The sequence below is a fragment of the Actinia tenebrosa genome, unplaced genomic scaffold (genome assembly GCF_029948245.1).
Source record: "Actinia tenebrosa isolate PJP-AT-01 unplaced genomic scaffold, QUT_ActTen_1.0 PGA_scaffold6__47_contigs__length_16458017, whole genome shotgun sequence".
In the NCBI taxonomy this organism is placed as follows: domain Eukaryota; kingdom Metazoa; phylum Cnidaria; class Anthozoa; order Actiniaria; family Actiniidae; genus Actinia; species Actinia tenebrosa.
In genome coordinates this window covers 14,852,921-14,875,751 of record NW_028292583.1, presented here as the reverse complement: position 1 = coordinate 14,875,751, position 22,831 = coordinate 14,852,921, and the positions used below count along the sequence as shown (strand labels likewise).

The following is a 22,831-nucleotide window of genomic DNA, read 5'->3' as shown; positions in this document are numbered from 1 at the left end:
CTTATATAATAGTGCCCGCATAAAATTAAGTAAATGACGTCAAGCACTGACATCTCTTACAATTATTTCTATTGGTTAACTAATAGTATAGTATAGTATAGTTCCCAATTCCCTAGGAGGAATTTGAACTAATTACGATATTTATAGTATATAAAATTGAATAAGAACTAAACAATCGCTAGATCACATTGCTACCTAGCAAATACTAAAATATTATTTAATATTAGTCGAAATTTAAAAAAGATTTCATCGCTACAAGAGGGACTATCATTCCATTACCGACAGCGCCCAGTTAATTAATTATTCAGCCATAACTTGAAGGTAAGTAAAAATATCTCTTAAAAACACACTATTTCTAATGAGTCGGTTGATCTTCATATCTACCAAAATGTCAATTTTTAGCGATGTTACATTATTGCTGACTGATTTCGGTTTTTCGAACATGACTTCCTTAAAACATCCTCTTGTTGTTGTTTTGTTTTTGTTTTTTTGTTTTGTTTTTTCCTGCGCTTTCTAATCGGTATCCAATCTAAATGTCTTTTTGCAGACTCTACGCCGTTCATTGAGCCACTAATAGTTTTTCTCTTATGAATCCTAATATTTTCGTTCCGATAAAACCCACTTTACAAACCACCAAAGTCATTGGGGAATTTTAGGCGCTTAAATAATCAGTGCCCATCAATGTCTATGCTGCTACTCTATACTATGACATCTATTTATGAATAAACTATGAGGGAAATTTAGCTTGTTTTTTTAGGGGAAATTTCCCTACTTATTTTAATAAAGTGATTTCTCTCTTTTTGCGTCTCTTCGGTATATGCTTCACAAAGCCGGGTTGAAAACGTTCCCGGAAAGTGAAGAACGAAAACGAAAGATTGCCATTTGAATCATTTTCATCCCTAATTTTTAACCAGTAATAAAAGCCAAAATCAATCCAAGGGAAATTTCGAGTTTTTATTATATTCAGTTTCGAAGATATGTTTCAGTCATAGGGTATTCCCCCTGTATATATGTGTATTTATCACAAGTTTGACGTCATCACAAAACAACCTCATTTCAACATGACCAATCAGATGACTATTTAAGCGAAACGAAATAATATAAAGTTTAAAGCTTTGGTTGTATCGCAAGTCAAAGCTCATTTCTCTTTGCCTACTCGATTCTCTACAAGTAAATGAGGTTTTAAATTCATCTTCAAATATTCTAGGTTTTCTTACTTGATTTGAAGAAGTTCGAGTTCAGAATTTCCAGACAATGAAACTAGGGATGTCAAATAGTGAATGGTATAATACATTTATTTTTATTCTATAATTTCATGAGAAGCATGAGGAAAATATTGAATCAACATTTCTCAATTTTGTAATCAGTTCTTGAGGCGCTGGCTGTTGTTGAACAAGACTGCTTCAATTAATCAAAAAGTTTTCTTCTCCTTTATTTTCATTCGATTTCGACGTTGGTTTTTGAGAGGTAAGTGCTGTAATTAACATGGTGAATCTGCCAAACTATAAATTTCGTTTTGAAAGTTTTAATTATAAAATTTGTGACGATAAGTTTACTACAATTTTTTCGACATTGCTATAAATACTTTCAATTCGATTGATCTCTTCACTGCTGAGAAAGATGCCTGATTGTGTCGAAACTTAGAAAATTGTAGTAAGCTTATCGTCGCAAATCTTATAATTTTGAATCTGCCAAAAGAGAGAAATATAATTACGTATGCCATAAGTAAAGGGACAGGAACTAACCGCAAATTTAATCTTGAATGAACCAATAATTATATTGCTATCAAATTCGTTGTATATTAATTTATACCCATAGAACTAGCATGTAATTCTGGGACTTTAAAAATGTTGATGAACGGAAAGTTATACCAATCCGGTATATGAAGAAATTTTGTCACTTCACAAAGGTTTTGTCAAAACATGTCTCGTCACTCTTCACTGCCTCAAATGATTGTCATCTCCAGCAATTACTGTGAGCTAATGTTAAAGAAAACGTCGTACGTACATCAAAACAACATGTGATTCAGAACTTTTTTTTTAGCCCGCTCTTGTTTTTCAGAGTGAAAGTGAAAATGATATCCGGCTAATCTAGAAAACCTGCACTGAGCTTACATTATTTGTCATTATCTTTTTGTTTATATGTATTGATTCATTTTCACAGACTGGAATACTGGACATTATGGATTCATCTCACCAACCCAAAATTTCAGCGAATGCAGCCGAGCATCAAAGAAAGCACGAAAAGGCTTTACATCGCCTTAATAAATCTTGGCTGAAAGTTCCTTTAAATATGCAAGTCAACTGTCGAATGGACTTTCTTTTGAAACGGGCCAGTTTGTTTTGGAGTTTAGGATACTACGAAAAGTGCCAAGTGGACTTAGATGAAGTTAATTCAAATGGTCTGCCTATTTTTTTAAATACCGTTGAACGGCAAAAGGTAATGACAATAGACACATGCATGATCTGTAATGGGAAATCATTTCACCACGACGAATAAGGTCTGTCGAAATCCAACCATATGATTACATAACTCTGTAATGGGACTAAAAAATTTGATAAGAACCCTTGAAATTCATCGTAATCATGCCAGTCGCATGGCGCTTAATTTCCAAAAAAAAAACTGATTCGAGCTGTGTTTATGCTAACAGAGTCCAATTGATGGTTTTCACGGCGGCCATGTTGGAGTAACTTAACAAAAGAATTGTCAATGAGTTCTTTTGTTATAACCTCCAACATGGCCACCGTGTTTTTTGTTATTTAATTCTTTTGGGAATGGTTGAAAACTATCAATAGATCTCTTTCTCTCCCTTCCCCTGATTAATACCAAAGGGAAATATAATTCTGCTAGCAGGGAATTTTCGTGAAAAATAAATAATATATAATTCTTTGTTCGTGCTGTTAGCATATTTCCAGTTCGATCGTCCTGCAATTTTCAATGTAAAATTAAGAAAATGAAAAAATTTTCTAGACACTCCTCTTATGATTTTATGAATACTTTTGAACTTTGTTGTAATAGTATACATTAGATTTACCCTTTCCAGATCACGTAACTATCCATTGAAAATTGTTTACTTTTTATCAGTAGTGTAAAGATACACTAATATAATCTACGCAACTCAAAGCAGCGATTGTTAGATTTCAAAAGAATCTTATCAGAAATCTTCATATGGTGGTTATGGGTTTCTGATGTCATGCAATGGAGAAACGCTAAAGCCCAACACTGACGTTTTAATTTATGTTTTATAGATATACCAGGAATGGAAGTATAGAGGTAGTGAGGTTTTTGAAAGTTCTCCTTCGCTCGCTAAGTTCCTCTTTGACTGGTGTATCCCCGTTGCCACAACATTACAGGAACAATCACAATGCCATCTCTTCAAAGGTGTTGCAATATGGTTGTCAGGTGATCGAGATGAAGGAATAAAACTTATTGAAGAGGTTTCTGAATCGTATCCTGATATGATAAAGGTGGAGTATTAGTATGTATGCATGAAATATCATCATTGCTTCTGAAAATTTGCATGAACTTGTTTTATTTCAATGCAGAAGGCAATCCTCACTTGGAAAAAAGGCGGCATGACAGCGCTAGAAAATAAAGACTTCACAAAAGCCAAAAACCTTTTCCAAAGATCGTTGATTCTCATTCAAAGTGACAAGAGCCAAGACAAGGAAAACAAAAGTTGTATTTTAAGCAACCTCGCTACTGTGTATTCTAATTTGAACGAATACCAAACTGCTCTAGAAAAAGGAGAAGAAGCTTATGCATTGAACCCAGTTTCTTCACATGTAAGTAATTTTATTGGACAATGTTACCTTCTAGGACCGCGAAGCACCCTAAAACACGTTAGGGAGCATAGAATGGATAATCATAAAAGACTATAGCTAGCCATATGCAATTGAAAGGGTAAAAGCTGGGGTGGCTAAGATTAGAAAATTTAGTCAGTGGATATTAGCAAGAAATAGGGGGGCTATATCCCTCCCAGCCCGACGTCCCCCTCAGCGCCGGTGCCTGACATTGACACTAATTATTAACAGTATAACATTCCTCAGTAAAAGTGTTTAAGTAGGAAATTTTTTTTATCAATATTAGGACAAGGCAGAAATATGGAAAGAAAGAGCTGAGAGAATTCTAATAAATGGCAACTTTGTGTTGTCCATTAAGTACTGCACGCTGGCCATTAAACTAAGCCCAGGAGAAACCAAGTACACAAACCTACGCTGCACTTTGTTATCATGTCGCAGTGTTGCTTACGCTAAGACGAATCACTACGAAAAGGCCTTGGAAGACGCTGAGCAATGTCTAATATTAACTTCAGCGAAAAACACCTCAAAGGTAAAAAATAAATTAAGCTGTGTAATAAATTGTTTAACTTAGTCTCGCGCAGCTTGTCTCGCAACAAATTGCGACGAGACAAGTTGCGAGGAACATTTCCTATTGTTGCACCAACTTTTATTCACTACATGAGATTGGCAGATATAATAATGGTGCTGATATTTGCAATCTTAAACTTTTGTCCTGACGTCGGAAAAGCTGCATTGGGTATCCAATATTTGTTGCAGGAGATGTATATGAAGTTTATTGCAGTTCGAGGCAATATTGTGTTAGAGAGTCATCCTTCACTTGCGAAACTATTCTTCACTTGTTCCTTTCTCCATGCTGTAACACCATTCGATGAAGCACGTTGTCTTCTATACAAAGGAGTTGCGCTATGGTTGTCAGGTGATCAATCTAAAGGAATGACGGTTATCGAGGAAGCTTCTAATGTATATCCTGATATAATAAAGGTAAGATATAAATAAAACTAGATTTCTTGTAAAATCGATTTCCTATGCTTTTTTTTGTTTTGTTTGTTTGTTTGTTTGTTTGTTGTTGTTTTTTGTTTTTGTTTTTGTTTGTGTATTTTTCGTATAAACGTTGTGCCATTTTCAGGAAACAGTCCTTACTTGGAAAAAAGGCGGCATAAAAGCGCTAGAAAATAAAGACTTCACAAAAGCCAAAGACCTTTTCCAAAGATCGTTGATTCTCATTCAAAGTGAGAAGAGCCAAGACAAGGAAAACAAATGTTGTATTTTAAGCAACCTCGCTACTGCGTATTATAACTTGAATGAATACCAAACTGCTCTAGAAAAAGGAGAGGAAGCTTATGCAACTAATTCAGTTTCCTCACATGTAAGTAACTGGAAATAGTTTAACTAAATATAAGTACGTCTGAGGTTTTTTTCCGTCACGTTTCCTGAGAATTTCGCATTATTTATAACAGTGGCCTCTCTTCTGTTCGATTCTTTTAAACCTGGGATTCTAAAAAGCATTTTCATTTCATTTTGCCACTAGGTAGAGGCAGAGACATGGAACAAAAGAATAGAAAAAATCCCAAGACAAAATAGCTTTGAGCTTCTAACTAGGTACTATACACTGGCCATAAAATTTGCACCAGAAGAAGAAGATTTCGGAGACCTACGTTTCGCGCTCTTGTCCAGTCGCTGTAATACCTACATTGAGATGAATCAGTACGAACAAGCTCTGGAAGATGCTGAGAAATGTTTAGCAATAAAACCAAACTGGTTGAAGGTAATATAAAGTGCCCGGTCATAAATGTCAACTATCTGATTGTCAAAACCTTATAATATAGCTCCTTCTTTTCGATACCGAATATTCAAGGGGAGAAAAGACAAAACAAAAGGCACTATATATCTAGATCTAATTGGTCTTATTGCTACTGCTACTGTTAGTCTTTGAACATCAGGTGATTAGCAGTAGAAAGACTAGCAGTAGCAGTCGAAACGCCCCGGCCCTCCCAACTGCCACAATCGTGAGTCAAATGAATTGTTGATTTATTTGATTTATCTGCACGATGAATAATATTTTCCATTTTATCTAGATCTGGACGCTAGTATCTCCTAGAAACGATTTTTGATGTGCTAACACTGCAAATGCTTTGACAAATAAAGATAATATCAGAGGTGAGAGTATGTGGACCGCGTGGCACTAATGAAATAGTAGAAGATAATATAGGTAAGTTGTAGTGCTTGGGAACGAGGTTATTCCGGGCGAAAGCCCTTGGAATTAAATTCGGAAAAATTAATTTCCGACCGACCTCGCTGGGATTCGAACCCACGACCTTCGGAATTGTACTACCGATGCTCTACCAGCTGAGCTAGAGGTCAGACTGAGAGCAGGCCGGGGTGAAATAGATGTTAGGTCGCGGTAATTATGATGCAAAGGTGAGAGTATGTGGACCGCGTGGCACTAATGAAATAGTAGAAGATAATATAGGTAAGTTGTAGTGCTTGGGAACGAGGATATTCCGGGCGAAAGCCCTTGGAATTAAATTCGGAAAAATTAATTTCCGACCTCTAGCTCAGCTGGTAGAGCATCGGTAGTACAATTCCGCAAGCACTACAACTTACCTATATTATCTTCTACTATTTCATTAGTGCCACGCGGTCCACATACTCTCACCTTTGCATCATAATTACCGCGACCTAACATCTATTTCACCCTGGCCTGCTCTCAGTCTGACCTCTAGCTCAGCTGGTAGAGCATCGGTAGTACAATTCCGAAGGTCGTGGGTTCGAATCCCAGCGAGGTCGGAAATTAATTTTTCCGAATTTAATTCCAAGGGCTTTCGCCCGGAATATCCTCGTTCCCAAGCACTACAACTTACCTATATTATCTTCTACTATTTCATTAGTGCCACGCGGTCCACATACTCTCACCTTTGCATCATAATTACCGCGAACTAATATCTTTATCACCCCGGCCTGCTCTCAGTCTGACCTCTAGCTCAGCTGGTAGAGCATCGGTAGTACAATTCCGAAGGTCGTGGGTTCGAATCCCAGCGAGGTCGGAAATTAATTTTTCCGAATTTAATTCCTCAATTCCTCAATTCCTTAATTCCGGAATATCCTCGTTCCCAAGCACTACAACTTACCTATATTATCTTCTAAAGATAATATCAATTAAGTTAACTTTTTTTCAGGGACATCAACTATTAGGAGACATCTTTGATCGTCTTGGAAGACACCGCGAGGCGGTTCATTCTTACTGTAAAGCATTCAGTATCGCTGACGTCCCCGAGAAAAACAGGATCATACAGAAAATTTTGTTGATCTCAAAAGAAATTCCAGGTAAGTTACATTGTCTTAATTCCGCCTATAAACTGGATACTATTTTTGAATGTGAGATTATTATCAGTGGTACCGTTCATAGTTCCGTCAAAATCCCTATTTTGTGACAATAATAATTATAACTAGAACTAGATTGCTTGCAAAATGGCCAACTAAGGTACCTTTTTTTTATTTTGTAACTAGTCTTGATAGCTTTTACCAATTTCGAGGAAAACTATTGGATCGAAATAGCTTTACACTTCACTGTGCCATGCGTACCTACATTTTTTTTGTATTTGTTACCAGATGGAACAACTGATGTTTTTCTGGATGTACCAAAGGAAATGGTCAATGACATGATAAAGCAATGCTTGTGCAATCAAGACTGGGAAAAACTCCGTCTGCTGTTCATTGGAGGCGGCGGACCACACAAGTATGATTATGGCAAAGGAGGCTTGGCTGCTGGCTGCGACGCTTCTGGTGTTCCTCTGGAACTGATCGTTAAATGGGGCATAGATAACCGTGTTGAATATTTGCCAGAGTTTCTAGACGAGCTCCTTAAACATGGTGCGCCAATCTCGGGTTCACCAGGCTGTGACGACTCGCCACTGGAAATTGCTGGCAGAAGACAAGACAAGGGGGTACTCCAAGTATTTAAAAAGTATAAAAAGGTATAAAAATAGTTAAAATGTGGCAAACCTTTTCCCCCTCCAATTTACCCTTTTTGAATTCACAAATTGCATGACAATGCCTTGTTAACTAAAGTGCCCATTGGCGCGGCTCCAATCCAATTTTTTCTTCACCCGTTCATAAGCCTTTTTGTTATCCGCTATGAAAAGAAATAAATCGGCATGATTAACATCGTCCTGACTTAACAAGCATGTTTATGGTACAGTACAATATACGTATTACACATAGGTTTACACACAATTTTAGCATGGCTAACGTGACTGACAATTACTGCATGCATGTCATTTCTCTATCACTTTATCATCAAACAGTCCCAAGGCACCATGTGGAGAAAGAAAGGAACAAAAGCATACGATTCTGGAGACCTCGGAAGCGCTGTATTTGCCTTCAAAAAGGCAAGTCAGTGTGAGATGGAATTTCAAGAGCGCTTGGAGATCCACCTCGCATTATCCACGGCCTACTTTGAAAGAAAGGAGTATCAAAATTCCATCCATACATGTGATAAAGTCTTGGAACTCCCAGACACAAAGGTAAAATTATTTAATCTTTTTACCAGTCGTAACATTAATTGAATTGATGGAATCGCCTCATCCATCGTTTATTGATATCACTTAATATTCATGCAGAAAGAAGTCCCATCGCCAAGCATAAAACCATTGATTTTTAAGTTACTATGTCTACGGGGTTCCGCACACTATCATCTACACGATTTCCAACACGCTCTTCAGAATGGCATCGAGGCAACGACAAAATACCCTGACGATGTTAAGGTACGTTGATGGGTAGAACAGAGTTCCACATTCCCTTGATGAATATTCAATATACTTCAAGTGCTTGGTGGCAATTTTGGGCCGTTTTGGAACATAAGTAAAATTTTCTCACTTTTCGTAATCGCTCTCATTTTCCACCGCCAGGGCCATACCTTGTTAGTTTCCTGTTACAAGGTACTACAACGGCACAGTGAAATGTTATCTGCCTTGAACGAGTGTCTAAAACGAGAGCGCAATTCGGAAGAGCAGTGGAAATTCCTCAAAGAAGCAATCGACGTCGCAGTTAAATTGCCAGGTAAGTGTACTACTAACAAAATAATGTTTGAGTAAGAATTATCATTTCCACATGTGACGATATTTCAAGTCCATGCAGGGAGATCGACATTGCAAAAAACCTCAGAATAAGGTACTGATCGATGAAAAGCCTTACTATATGAAAGAACAATGCATGTGTGGCTGAAAATTAAAACTCTGCTTTCCATAAAATAATTATATATTTCGATGAATTTATATAAAATCGCTTTGTCTTTGTGCCATTTTGTCTTTTGTGCCTTTTTGTTCTTTGCTACTACATTTTCCCTTTCTGGCTTTAGCAGTGTAAGAACTGAGAAAAAGCCTTGAATCTTATTTATTATCCAACGTACTCCATTTGTTGATTGATTGATTGATTTATTTATTTTCATTTTAGAAGAAACAACTGGCCTCACAGCTCAAATTTCGTCAAATCTGTTGAAGCGTCTTCATAAAGAGGCTGTTAACTCGAAAGACTGGAAGCTTATTCGCCTTCTTTATCTTGGTGGAGGTGGGCCAGAAAAATATCTACAGGGAAAGGGAGGTATCGCAACAGGACGCGTCAGTGCTAGTAAAATAGCAATTGAAGATGTTATATCAGCAAAATTCAAGGGAAAGCAAGAAACATTGTCAGTTTTGCTTGAGGAAGGAGCGTCTGTAAATGGTCTAAACTCAAACATTAACCCACTCGTAGCTGCGGTTGGAAAAGGACAAGTGGAAATTGCTAAAACTCTTTTGAAGCACAACGCGAACCCTTGTGTTAAAACACATGGTAATCAACCACTGGTGCATGAAGTAGTGAAGACAGCCATTGATCAAGGTATCCATTATAAATTACTTTAGCATATTTCAAACTAGATTATCATGTCAACAAGTTCTGAAAGTATCTCATTAAATTTTCAGAGAATTTAACGATGCTCGAGTGTTTCCTTGATTCACAACATCCCTCTATTCAAAATGTAAAGAACTCTAGTGGAGACAGTCTTTATCATCTCGCCGTGATTGGGAAAAATAATCCCAACAAGTGTAAGGTCATAAGATGTCTTTTAAATGCAAATGTTGATCCCACAATAAAAAACAAAAAAGGAAAACTACCAACAGATTGCTGTAATAAGAAGGATGACCGCAGGAAAATGATCGAAAAATTTATTAAAGAAAGAAACGAAAATTGTTCTCGTCTTTCTGCGAACGATGTCACCCAAACTTCCCCTAAGAATACGACTAAACAGGATTTATCCCCTACGTCGAAAACCACCATGGTAACCGCTAGTAAATCAGCCTCAAAGAAAATAAAGAAAAAAGACGTAAGAAAAGAACTGGAAGAGCTGATTGAATATGTAACTATCATCGACAGTTTTGAAGATGAAGCCAAATCGGAGGCAGTTGAATTACCAGAAGCTTCGAATGGACCTGATGAAGTAACGCTAGCTCGTGGAAGTGCAAATGAAGAAAAGGGCGAAGCGGTGATCCAGGAAATAGATGAAACAATGTTTGAAAATCTACGATGGGAAGTGGATTTTAGTGATAAGTTCAAGAAGCGTTTTAGTGGTAAAAAGATACAGCAAGACACGAAGAGGAGAATCGTGGAGAAGATAATAATGCTAGCACAAGGTGAATGGAATGCAAATTCGTGTAAAAGGCTCGAAGGGCAACCGAAACAGAAAAAAATTCATTTGTATGAGTCCAAGTTAACAAAGGGTGCAAGAATCCTGTGGGAAAAGACTATCGCGTTCTCTAAACAAAGATGTAGCACAAACAAAGACTTAAGGATTTACACAGAAATAATACGAGTATGGGATGTAGTGATGGATCACGGAGACTTAGATCACGAAATCGAAAATGTCGTGAAAAGCATCGAGCGGGGAAAGCAGTGTGCGATGAAAGTTAGGCTCAAGGCAATTGAAATGAAGACGAATGAATCAGATATCACGGTGGTGACTTATCCTACTTTGTATCAGAAATGCGAGTACGGCAATCGGCCACATACCGAGCTAAATGCTGATGAAGAAGGAGTTCATTATTCTCCACCCGCAAGTTCCGACAAAAATGAGTATAACATCTTGAAATTTTATTCCTTCACATTTCCTGTAATGGAAGCCCTTCTGAACGGGGAAGGAAAAGCTGATATTAACTTCCCATTCAAAGTTACCGAGCTTGAACACGACATCATTCACCTACAGCAAGAGCCACCTTGTCCCATTATTCTGCTTGGTCGAAGTGGCACGGGGAAAACGACGTGTTGTCTGTATCGTCTTTGGACAGAGTTCCAGAACTACTGGAAACAAGCGGCTACCAATGGACCACAATTTCCGATTTATACTTCTTCAAGGCCCGGCAACTGCAGTACGAGAGAAGGAACCTCGGAAAGTTGTCAGGGCGCGTCATCATCTGTCGATGGAGGAGTCAAATCGATGGGGGGATGCAGTTTAGAGAAGTTCGAGCATTTTCACCCCGTTTTTATCACCAAAAATGATATTTTGTGCAACGAAGTTCGAAAAAATGTCAAAGAGTTGATAAACGCTAATCCATCCATAAAATCAATAGTGGTATGTGATGACTCACTTCCAATTCGGATTCAGGATTTGGGAGAAACTTCCTGGCCTCTAATTGTTAGTTCCCGTGACTGGCTGCTCCTCTTGGATGCGTCTTTACCTGGAGATTCGTTTTTTCAAAGAAAATCTGATGGAAGTTTGCAGAACAAAATCAAAGGATGGGGAAAAGAGAGCAAACATATGCGTTCCCTTCCTGTGGATGGTGAAGATCAAAAGATGAGAGAAGTGCAAGGGGTTCATCAGATAACAGAAGATACCGATTCACAGCGTCGCCGAAAGCCTATCACTTCTCAAAATCTTAGAAGAGAACTCACGTATCAAGTATTCAGGGACGATTTCTGGCCAAAAATGGAAAGAAAAATAAAGAAAGAGATCCATCCAACTCTCGTATGGACAGAAATCAGGTCATTTATCAAGGGATCGGCAGAGGCTTTAAACACAACTCAAGGCTTTCTTTCGAAAGAGGAATATCAAAAAATCGGCCGAAAAAGAGCTCCTTTCTTTGTGGGAGACAGGGACACAATTTATGAAATTTTTGAGTCGTATCAAAAATTTCTCACTTCAAAGGGGAAGTATGACGAGGCCGACCTGGTCCATCACCTCCACAAACGCCTTTCTGTGAATCTGGAAAAACTGCCATTGTCCATCCATAGAGTTTATGTAGACGAAACACAAGACTTCACTCAAGCGGAGTTGACTCTTCTCATCCTGTGCTGTCGCCAGCGAACTCGAATGTTCTTCACTGGGGATACGGCTCAGAGCATCATGAGAGGAATTGCTTTCCGTTTTGATGACATTAAGACTCTGCTTTTTAATTTGAAGTCGACGTATGACAATACAATAAATGTTCCAAAGATTCTTTTCCAGTTGACACACAACTATCGTTCCCATTCTGGTATTTTAAAGTTGGCTTCTAGTGTAGTCAAGTTGCTGGGAAGGTTTTTCCCTCAGTCGTTTGACAAGCTCGAAGAGGACACCGCCTTATTTGATGGTCCCAAGCCAGTTCTCCTCGAGTCCTGCAGTTTGTCAGACTTGGCTATGATCCTTCGAGGAAACAAACGGCAAACTTCAAGAATTGAATTTGGTGCCCATCAAGCTGTTCTTGTGGTATCTGAAGAGGCTCGTGATAACATGCCAGAAGAATTGAAACATGGCTTGGTTCTCACTATATACGAGGCAAAAGGTCTGGAGTTTGATGACGTTCTCATCTACAATTTCTTTAAAGATTCCGAGGTAAAAATATGTAGATAACAATTCTGGGCCGTCGTTATGCAAGGCCTGTGGTCCGAGTCTGCTTGTAACCTCTTGTTTTTAGCAGTTTTGATTTTTGTGATTGGTCGGATTTGGTTGGGACTGACCCTCCGCCGCCTCATGGGAAATCCGGGGTAAACCCCTGAATTTAGGGAATTACTTAGAATAGACAACTGAGAGTAGTTATACTGCTATTTACTAATGATGATAATAACATAAACCGTCCAGTATTTCTGTTGTGTGCCATCAGGGATGACCTTGAAACAATGAAAAATAATAACGCTAATCCATCTTCTCTTGCCACCAAATTTTAGATTTAACCTCTTTTGGCGATGCCGCAATTACGATTGCACCTTTTACTTGAGTGATCGATATCATTGAACTTTTTTGTGAATTTTTAGGCAAAAGAGGAATGGAGAGTCGTGACTAGCTACGCTCACGAAGAGCAGCAGAACCGCATTCAATCAGGAGCTACCGGCCTCGTGGAAATTCATGAGAGAAACCTCACACCTACATCAAGACCCCTTGAATTCAACCGCGAGCAACACAAGTTGCTTAATTCTGAGTTTAAGCTTTTATATACTGCAATAACCCGAGCTAGGGTGAATATATGGTTCTTTGACGAAGATGTAAATGGCCGTGGACCAATGTTTGAGTATTTCCAACGGTCAAATCTTGTTCAAATGAACGTCCTCAAGGATAAAGATGAAGCTTCGTTGAGAAATCCTTTTGCAGAAAGTTCAACGACCGCAGAGTGGAGAGACCAGGGGATTCATTTCCTCAATCAAGAAGAATGGGCTTTGGCTGAAACTTGCTTTAAAAATGCGGACGATGAACTTATGTTCAATAAAAGCGAGGCACTAAGAATGGCTCAAGAAGCTACAGCAAAGCAAGATAATAATCTGTTATGTGCCGCAGCTGTTGCGCTTTTGAAGTGCGACATGGTCAACAAAGCTGCAGACTGTCTGAGTAATGCTGGTGAAAGCCTGCTTCTCGAAAAATTGTACAAAAAAATGGGAAAGCCAGTTAAGGTATTTAATTACAAATCTTTTCTCAAATTTGTAATTACATTTTGTTTTTCTATTCTATTCTCAACCAGTCATATCCTATCCTTTTTAATTTCCCCCCGCTGTTTCTTTTCCAGCTTGCAGTTCTTCTTCCTTTATATATATAGCCGTATCATTTTGAGTATTTTTTTCTTTGTTTACATGTTTTACTTTCTGAAAATATCTTAAATTTCATTTAGTCTGAAGATGCTACGACGTAGTTCTTTTGGAAGTGCACAAGGAAAAGCCTGAAAGATAGCATTAAAGGAAACCGTTGCAATTTATCACGATGGAGCCGGCATAAGTATAGTACTTCGTGACGAATAAACTTTCCTTTAGGGAAGGCTGTGCTACGGAAGATGTATATAATATTTTACATAACCGATATTTAAACATGGATAGAATATTAAAAAAGGTCAAAATAGCAATTTAAAAAAGCTTGTTATTGTCAAAGTAGCAAAGATTTTTGTGTACCAGTTACTTACGACTGCCCTGTAAAAGGTTTTTAAGACAAAGATTTCTGTAACATTTATAAGCTTACTATGATTTTCATTCATTTTTAATCGGGCTCTTTTCAATACTTTATTTTATCATTTTGTAAATATTAGTAAATAAGAAGCACTTTTAGAACCAATAAATCTTTTTTAAGAAAACATGCAAAGGAGGCTACCTCGATGTCTGCATTTTTTTGAACTGAATCCAGTGAATCCTTTGCAAGCTTGGATTCCCCAGAATCCTTTGCGCGTTGAGAGGAAAAATTCCCGCCATTTTTACTGCCATGTTTGAATCAAAGTTGAGACGGATGGAGAAGACAAAAAAAAAACCGTAAGTAACGTAGGTTTTTGTTCAATTAAAAGTAATTTAGTTTATAAGACAGCTTTACGCATTTCTTAGTGTCTTTGAAGGATTTTTCTTTCTTCAATACACAACTTGATATAACTTTGAACCTTTTTTAAGCGAAAATACTAAGGTTGTTTCCTCAAACACGTACAAATGTACATAGCATATTTTAATTTATATGACCAACAAATAAAACCTTTATTTGTACTTTGAACCATTTTCTTAATCATTTTCTTTCTGGAATGTTCGGCTTCCTATAAATTTTTATTGATCTCTGCATAGTTAATATGATCTTTGTGAGTATTGTCTTGAAATTGCATCTGCATTCATTGAGGCATAGGTGTGATACAGATGATGATTGCCACTAAGCGGAATCCTCTACTGCAGGATAAAACTGTTGATGTTCTATACCTTGGTGTATGATGTTGGCTAAGCTGGGAAGCTTGTCTCATGATGTTGCGGCAACTGAGCACAATGGCATCTATTCTGTATATTTTAGAGGCTTCACCATTCCATTAGTTTAGGAAGCAGAACCCAATCAGATTAGTTAAGAAGTAGCTGGGTGTTGTGTAGTGAGTACCTGTGAAGGATTCTGAGATATTCCTGGATAAGGAGGAGGGGGGACATCTGGAACTACCTCTCGGTAGGTAGGAGGAGGATCATTCAGAAATGTACCCGAAGAGTGTTCTTCCATTGATGTTGAAGGTTCGAGAGTATGTCCTGAACCACCAGTAGTTGATGATATAGGATGGCTACCAGATAGAGATTGTTCATAGCTCTCTTGAGCTGGAGGATACCCACTTGATGGGGGAGCTAGGATAGCTACTTTGGGGTGCTGGAGAGTAGTGAACAGTTGGATAAGATGGGGCACTTGGTGGGGTTTGATTCATGTAGGTGAGTGTTGTTTGTGTTACTGGCTGTGCCATTTGACCACGACTTGGAGTGCTTCTTCTTTTTAGAAAAATACAATAAACCAAAAAGAGGAAGGTCATTACGGCTAATGCTATGATAATACCAGTTATTACTCCAGTCCCATCTGAAACAGTTGTCTAAAAATATCAATTATTATAAAAATGTGAACTGAGTTGCCTTTAAACTCTACTTTCTTATTGCTCAGCAATGCATTTCTTTGCCTCATCAGCTTTAAATTATGCTTTGAAACTGAATAGATCTAAAAGAATGAATATAATAATTCATTTGATGATCATAGTTCACAGTCTTGTGATTTGCAAATGCAAACTTGTACATGTATGCATGAATTAACAGGTCAATTTGGTAAAACTTACTGTAGCTATGGTACATGTATGTTTCTGGTATATTATGATTTAATCGTATAATTAGTGAAGACAACTCACCTAACTTTATTACTTCATAACTGGCCCTGAATCCATTTTTTTCCTGTGCATATTGTTTATCAAGATAATTGTCACTATTAGAGTTGAAACGTATCCACATGTGCCTTCCAGATGAGTAAACAGGTGAAGGTCTAGAGCTGGAACAGTATTGGCCAAGTATAGCACTCACATCAAATTCTCCATCCCTTATTTCCACAAAGTCATGAGATGGAGAGCAACCGTAAAACCTCTCTCCTACCCTGAAATCTGAGAATGTCAGCTTGATTTTGTTTCCGTTTGGAACTGTTATCACCCAGGTGCACTGCATGTTGCTTGGGTACTTGGTTCCATACAAGGGACTTTTGATGTAACCTGATGACCCAGAAACCTGAATGTTGTTGTTTTGATAAAAGGTATTGAAAGGACTACAGATGGTGCTATCTGGTTCTGGAAAGTATCAAAATGCATTAAGTAGGATTATACTGAGTTTTATATTTATCTATACCTTAGATTTGGATGTATTTAGTATGGTAATAATGGTAACTTTATTTTATTTTCATCTTATATTTACAATTGGCTACTTGAATTGCATACATGATACAATATAGAAATCATTCTATCATAAAGGCGCGGTAATGATGCAATATTGAATCCAATAGTTATCGGATATTTCTCATTGGTCTAATTTCTAAAATTTAGAATATAACATCTGATACTCAGACATTAATATTTAACAGAATATTTAATTTGTATTTAAAGTGTTTATGAAACCAAATGTTCGACCTCCGTATTATTTTAAAACAACAAAATTCAACATTTTCCGAGTATCGTGATGCTATTTTTTTTGGAATTCAGTGTAACTAAATAATTTTTTTTCGCCTTCGAAAATCAGTCATTTGCACCAAAAACTGTCCGGCTCCGTCGCGCGGCCATACGAGCATTGTGACGTCACTGTGAGGACTCGTCGCTTTGGCTCTGTTGATATATTTATATTCTACTTACACTGCAAGTGATGTCGGCGGAGTCAAAAAAGCGTGGGGGAAGATACTGTGTGGCTGGTGGGCCGGGTAACCTAAGCTGTAAAAACAGTGCTAGTACTCCAAACGTTTCTTTTCATAAATTTCCCAAGGATCAAAGGAGATTGGCGTGGATTCGTTTCGTACAAAAGCACAGGCCCGGCTGGCAGCCAAGTGATTCGTCTGTACTATGCTCTGTTCACTTTCATGCTGAATGTTTTGTCCAAAGACCGGACATTAGTCTTGTCAATGCAAGTAGTTTTAGAACCAAACCATGGCTTAAAATAACTGCAATTCCTTCAATCGACACGGTGGGTACGCCATTAATTACGATGCCAACAGCACGAGAAAGACGAAAGGCAAGTTTTCAACAAACTCGGTAATGACTTTGTATCACTTTAGCCGTGAAATCCCTCCTATAGAATATTTGTCAAAACATCATTACTTTTATTTTAGATACTTCGCAATATTTCTGTGAAAGACCAAATAGTGAATAGTCTAGCTTCCGTTAAACAGCCAACTGAAGAAACCAATCCTTCAACCTCAAATCCTGACGAATTTCCGAAGATGGATTCTATCGAGCCCGAAGAATCTACTAATAACTTAAACGATATAAATTTTGTATGCCCGACATGTAAAGAGTCAAAAGCTAGTTTAAATCGCTTACAAGGAACTTTTAGAAAAGCCAAAGTAAGGAATGCCCAAATGAAACTGGAAGTTCGTGCTCTTAGACGTCAAAACAGACAACTTCAACAGGTAAAAATCATAGATATAGATAAAAACAGTTAAACTATATTACCTAGTGTAGGCAAAAGCAAATGTAACTTACCCTTGACAGGATATTCGAGTATGCACCGAGTTAGAAGACGAATGCTCCAAGGAAGACGCTCAATCTGAGAGCGAGAGCGAACTAGAAGAACTAGGACACAGTTCAGAAGATGAAGGGAGTTACTGTGATAATGAAGATCCAGAAGATCCAGATTGGGATGTGTTGGAAAATGAAGCAGCAGAAAATGAATCATCGGCATGGAATGATGAGGACCAAAATCCCAGTTCCCGAAATAACATAAGGTAGTTATGGAAAATAATGATAATTAGGGACTGGTCATTATTTATAGGGGAGGTGGGGGAGGCTGGTGCACTTTGATATTTGTTCCCTAAAATGTTCATCTGCCTATCTATGCCCCATCCTTTGTGGAGCATAAAAATTCCTAGCCTCCTTTGTTTGCAACCCCTCCCTATAAATGACTCTCTGACAGGTCCATTATCCTTGTCAAAAATCTTAATAGTGGAGGATATGCTTGTGATACAAGTGTTAGCTATATTTTTTCTTCTTTCTAGGGTGGACCCTGAAACTTCACATGAAAGTGAACCAAAATTCATTGTGTTCTACAGTGCTTTATTGACACTATTCTCCCTATTTTGTTTCAAATGCAAGGAAAGCAATCCCAAAGTTACGATGGATAAAAATGGGACAATGGTTACTGTAAGCCAGCATTGTCAAAATTGCACAGGAAACCCTTTTAAATGGAGGAGCCAGCCATTTGTACTGGGTAAATACCCAGCAGGGAATATACTTCTGAGTTTTGCTGTACTAATGGCTGGTGCCTCCATCAGCAAGATTCTTCTTGTATTTAAACATATGGGACTGTCAGTCTATGGAGCTAGGACTTACTTTTATCATCAAAACTGGTTTCTCTTTCCAGTGATATTACATCATTGGAAGGTGTATACAACCAACATGTTGGAAGGGTTAAAGTCATGGAACTGTCTCTCTTGGTGTGGTGATGGCAGATTTGATTCTATGGGTCACTCGGCAAAGTTTGGGGTGTACACCATGTTTTGTTCATCCATCAAAAAAATTGTTCACTTTGAATTGATACAGGTATGGTGTAATAGTGCTATATTTTCATGTTTCTTTCGCAGCTAATTTATGATAATTAATATTACAAAGAGTGTAGAACTATCCAACAGATAAGTAAGTATCCAACTACTTACCAACACATACTCATTCAGCCTTTATACAACCAGGCTCTGGTCTAAAATTTGCCATAAAAAATCAAGGGGTTGGGGATATACCTTTTTTGGTGAGAATTTAAAGGGTACAAACAAAATGGCTTTTCTTCAAATTTGTGTGTCCCTTTGAAAAATGCTAGCTATACATATTTCAGTATTTTCAGTGAACACACAGTGTTTATCAAATTATTTTCATTATTTAATATTTTTATAATGGTACAAAAATTAAAAATTAAAATTAAAATGAATATGCATGTAGTATTATAAATTATCCAGTTTTTACCCTTTGATATCTTAACTGTTTTGAAGGCTAATGAAACAGAAAACAGCAATGCTATGGAGTTGGAAGGGGTGAAAAGATGCTTCAAATTTTTGTTGCCTAAGGTAAAAATATCCAAATTTATTTCTGACCGTCATCGTGGGATAGCCAGCTGGATCAGAACCTCTCATCAAGGAGTAAGGCATTTCTTTGACATATGGCACATCGCAAAGGCACTTACAAAGAAAATGGTTAAAGCAAGTAAAGAAAAAGGATGTGAGATAATAAGCCAGTGGATAAAAGCAGTTCGCAATCATGTCTATTGGTGTGCTACTTCAACAAATGAAGGATTCCAACAGCTTATTCTAGCCAAGTGGCAGTCTTTCATGAGACATGTGTCAAATAGGCATGACAAACATCCTGATCCCTTGTACACTAAGTGTGACCATGGCAGGTTGGAACCATGCAAATGGCTAAAAGAAGGTTTGTTATCATTATCAAGACATCCTGCTACGTAAATAATATTCATGCTTGGGGGTCAGTATAATTAATTGTCAGATTGATTACAGTAATTGTTAATTTCATTCCCATAGGTACCCGTGAATATGTTAAACTCCATGAAATACTCAACAAAACAAGAATGTTAAATGATATCAAAATGCTTTCCTCTGATGCACAAACTAGTTGCTTGGAGGGGTTCCACTCCACATTAAATCAATGGCATCCCAAGATGATTTGTTTCTCTTGGCTTGGAACATATTGCAGGTAAAATTTTGATACCATGATATATATGTAAATTGTATACACCTACTTGCAAGAACGTTGTCATATGAAAATTAGTAATTTACAACATTAGTGATTTAGTGGGTTAGGAAAAATATTATATTAAAAAAACAAAAGAAGATCACTGAAGCTAAACTTTTTCTTTTGTCTTTTAATGTATTCCTTTTTCACTAAATTACTAATGTTCTATTCCTGTATGACAACCTCCTGGCAGTTAGGTGTATATGTATTAGAAACATTGTGTCATTCTGCCTTACAGGGTGCTGGTACTTGGAGAGCGGGACAGTTCACAGTAGGGATGGGTGGTCGTTTCTTTAAAAAAATGCTAATATAAAAATGGGGGATTTATTACAACATTATAAAATGGGGCCAATACAGCATTTTTTTGGTTGGGACAATTCTGAAGAAACAACATTTTTTTACTTACCAAGTATTTTCTTCTTTAAATATGTAGACATATACTTGCAAGTTTGCACTTTAACGAAAACCTCAATAGGATGACCAAAGTGTCAAAGGATGGCAAAAGATACATCAATATTACTTACCCGAAGTACAAAATGGGTGAGGAAGTTGTGCGTGACATAGCTGTGGAGCCAACATATGGTGAGCTACACATATACTATGATTACAAAATGATACAAATAGCAAATAACTTGATTTACTTTGTATCTGACATTGAATGGTTGTTAAATTATCAATTCTAGATTATGTGGAAAACATGAAAAAAATACTGTTCAGTTCATCCAGAGACATGTTAGAGAAGATAATGAGTGAATATAAAGCCAAAGTCCCTGAACCTTTAAACAATAAATTCCCACAGAAAAGAAGTAAAGATGAAGCAATGGTTTACTATGAAGAAAGAAAACAAAAAGTTGTAAAATTGGTACCAACAGGTAATTTAGGGAATGAGCTCCATAAACAAAATGAAATAAAAGTGCAAGGATTAAAAAAAATACTCCAAATCCCATATTAGGGGGGGGGGGGTTGGGGAAAACTGGGGTTATATGAATTTGAAAGAGCCGAGTTTTCTATGTGTGTGATATATTATTTTTATGTCGTAGCTAAGCATCAGGAAGAACTTCTTCAGGAGTGTTCATCCACAAAGAAAAGGAAATCTGATGATTCAAGTATAGAGCCGCCAAAGGAAAAAGTCAGGAAATGCAAGAAATGTAGTAACCCAATGAAAGGACACCCAAAGAACAAATGTCCTACTTAATAACAGATTTAGAGAAAAGGTGAAAAAATGTATTGAACAATCAGTAAGAAATATTTTGCAAGCACAGTGTTAATTAGCTGTTATTTGCAGCTCGTTCTTGCCCAGATTGGTACCCTTTAGTTGCATTGCTTGGATATTTGCACCTGATGTCATGATATATACAAGCTGGAAGAGGTCTAGTATTCTCCCATCCCATATATCCACACAACCATCTTATCAACCATCTATAAGCCACTGCCTTAATAAACCTATAAGGTAAAAAGGAATTAATAACTGGATAAAGAAAAAGATGTGGGAACTAGGTGAAAATGCTTTGAAAAATATCAAATGACGATATGTATATCAAATAATGTATGTGTAATAACGACAGAACTTGACTAAAGTATTATGAATTAATGTCTTACTCGTTTTCAGTGTGTCCCTGTTTACGGTATCGTCTGCCTTCTTTATCTGTGAACAGAGGCCCAACTTGAAGTAGTACTGTTTTGTTGGTCATCGCTTGGTAATCCGGGTGTGTTAAAATACATTGAGCATTTAACCCTTCGAAAGTGAAGCGTCCCAAGCAACAAGCCATTTCTTTACAGCACCGAAATTCTGCCCTCAGGACCAGATGATTGTCGTGGCAATTTCCACAAGAACACCTTTGAAAGCAAGAGATAAATTGTCAATTACAAAGACATGACACTTACGAATAAACAATTATACACTATAAACTTACCAATTTTGTAGAGGCACTATTTTCTCAAATCTCAGTCTTAAAGTATCTGCTGTAAGGCCATCTCCATCGACCTCATCACCGACTTGTTCTTCTGCCAGATCATTACCCAAGGCGAGTGGTTCGTCTTCGTACGGTCTGAACACACTTTCAAAATTAAAATTGATTTCGTCCTCATCATTACTGTCTTCATTTTCGATACTTTCGTTCGTGGATAACCCTGATTCTAAGTCAGACATGATAGATTCGAGCGAATGAGGCACAAAAACTATAAAAATACAACTCTGTACTGACTTGCACGGATAAACACGAGTCCTCGCAGTGACGTCATCGTGGTTGTAAACTAGGTCCCAGACCCCGGACAGTTTTTGGTGCAAATGACTGATTTTCGAAGGCGAAAAAAAATTATTTAGTTACACTGAATTCCGAAAAAAATAGCATCACGATACTCGGAAAATGTTGAATTTTGTTGTTTTAAAATAATACGGAGGTCGAACATTTGGTTTCATAAACACTTTAATAGATGTCTAATAGAATAATGTAGGATAAATAAATATACTTTTTTGCTCGATGATAAAAAAATAGCACATCGCTATTAGGAAGAAAATGAATTTGACTTAAATCCCATTGAATATTCTTCTATTGGATGGAATATCGAAGCTGGTAAAAGAAATAAGAGAGAGATGTCTAGTAAGGTGTCAAATAGGTGTCTAGTAGATGTCTAATGGATTAGATTATGATTATGATTCGATTGGGGTCCCTGTGCATTCAAAATGGCACCACAACAACATGAGTTGAAGTGTTTCAATATAGTTTATAATTTGTGGCTTTTGGTACATGGAAAGTTTACACTATTCTTCCCACTGAGATTCAAAGTAATCTCTAATTTTCTAAGACATGGAGCTACACAGTTTTCATCCAATTTCGTGAGTGAGCTTACAGTTAA

The 22,831-nt window shown here is 37.3% G+C and overlaps 4 protein-coding genes across 5 annotated transcripts; 2 read left to right on the top strand and 2 right to left on the bottom strand.

Moving 5' to 3' along the window:
- The first annotated feature begins 1,007 nt into the window (after positions 1-1,007).
- On the top strand, positions 1,008-14,546 carry LOC116299888 (uncharacterized). Its single transcript, XM_031708603.2, has 18 exons — positions 1,008-1,283; positions 1,368-1,467; positions 2,164-2,439; positions 3,249-3,467; positions 3,546-3,785; positions 4,090-4,332; positions 4,560-4,784; positions 4,930-5,169; positions 5,332-5,568; positions 6,980-7,127; positions 7,413-7,777; positions 8,108-8,326; positions 8,423-8,566; positions 8,711-8,861; positions 9,255-9,677; positions 9,761-12,642; positions 13,062-13,691; positions 13,907-14,546. Exons 3-18 carry the CDS (start codon positions 2,182-2,184, stop codon positions 13,925-13,927), a joined length of 6,645 nt encoding a protein of 2,214 aa, XP_031564463.2. The 5' UTR covers positions 1,008-1,283; positions 1,368-1,467; positions 2,164-2,181; the 3' UTR covers positions 13,928-14,546.
- A 51-nt stretch (positions 14,547-14,597) lies between these two features.
- Positions 14,598-16,426, bottom strand: LOC116299891 (bone morphogenetic protein 1 homolog). The gene is made up of 2 exons (XM_031708608.2): positions 15,902-16,426; positions 14,598-15,497 (listed from the first exon to the last, which is right to left on the bottom strand). Exons 1-2 carry the CDS (start codon positions 16,206-16,208, stop codon positions 15,457-15,459), a joined length of 348 nt encoding a protein of 115 aa, XP_031564468.2. The 5' UTR covers positions 16,209-16,426; the 3' UTR covers positions 14,598-15,456.
- A 220-nt stretch (positions 16,427-16,646) lies between these two features.
- LOC148906180 (uncharacterized) lies at positions 16,647-22,065 on the top strand. Of its 2 annotated transcripts, XM_089038651.1 has the most exons (9): positions 16,647-17,652; positions 17,735-17,967; positions 18,238-18,781; positions 19,222-19,654; positions 19,765-19,936; positions 20,409-20,557; positions 20,659-20,847; positions 21,016-21,189; positions 21,585-22,065. In XM_089038651.1, exons 1-8 carry the CDS (start codon positions 17,464-17,466, stop codon positions 21,168-21,170), a joined length of 2,064 nt encoding a protein of 687 aa, XP_088894777.1. In that variant the 5' UTR covers positions 16,647-17,463; the 3' UTR covers positions 21,171-21,189; positions 21,585-22,065. The 2 variants fall into 2 exon arrangements, 1 of the variants encoding a protein (XP_088894777.1); XR_016121493.1 differs by lacking the exon at positions 21,585-22,065 and having other exon boundaries at positions 20,775-20,847; positions 21,016-21,072.
- LOC148906179 (uncharacterized) lies at positions 21,178-22,124 on the bottom strand. Its single transcript, XM_089038655.1, has 3 exons — positions 21,889-22,124; positions 21,575-21,811; positions 21,178-21,418 (listed from the first exon to the last, which is right to left on the bottom strand). The coding sequence occupies exons 1-3, from the start codon at positions 22,122-22,124 to the stop codon at positions 21,244-21,246; spliced, it is 648 nt and encodes a 215-aa protein (XP_088894781.1). The 3' UTR covers positions 21,178-21,243.
- Positions 22,125-22,831: the final 707 nt, after the last annotated feature.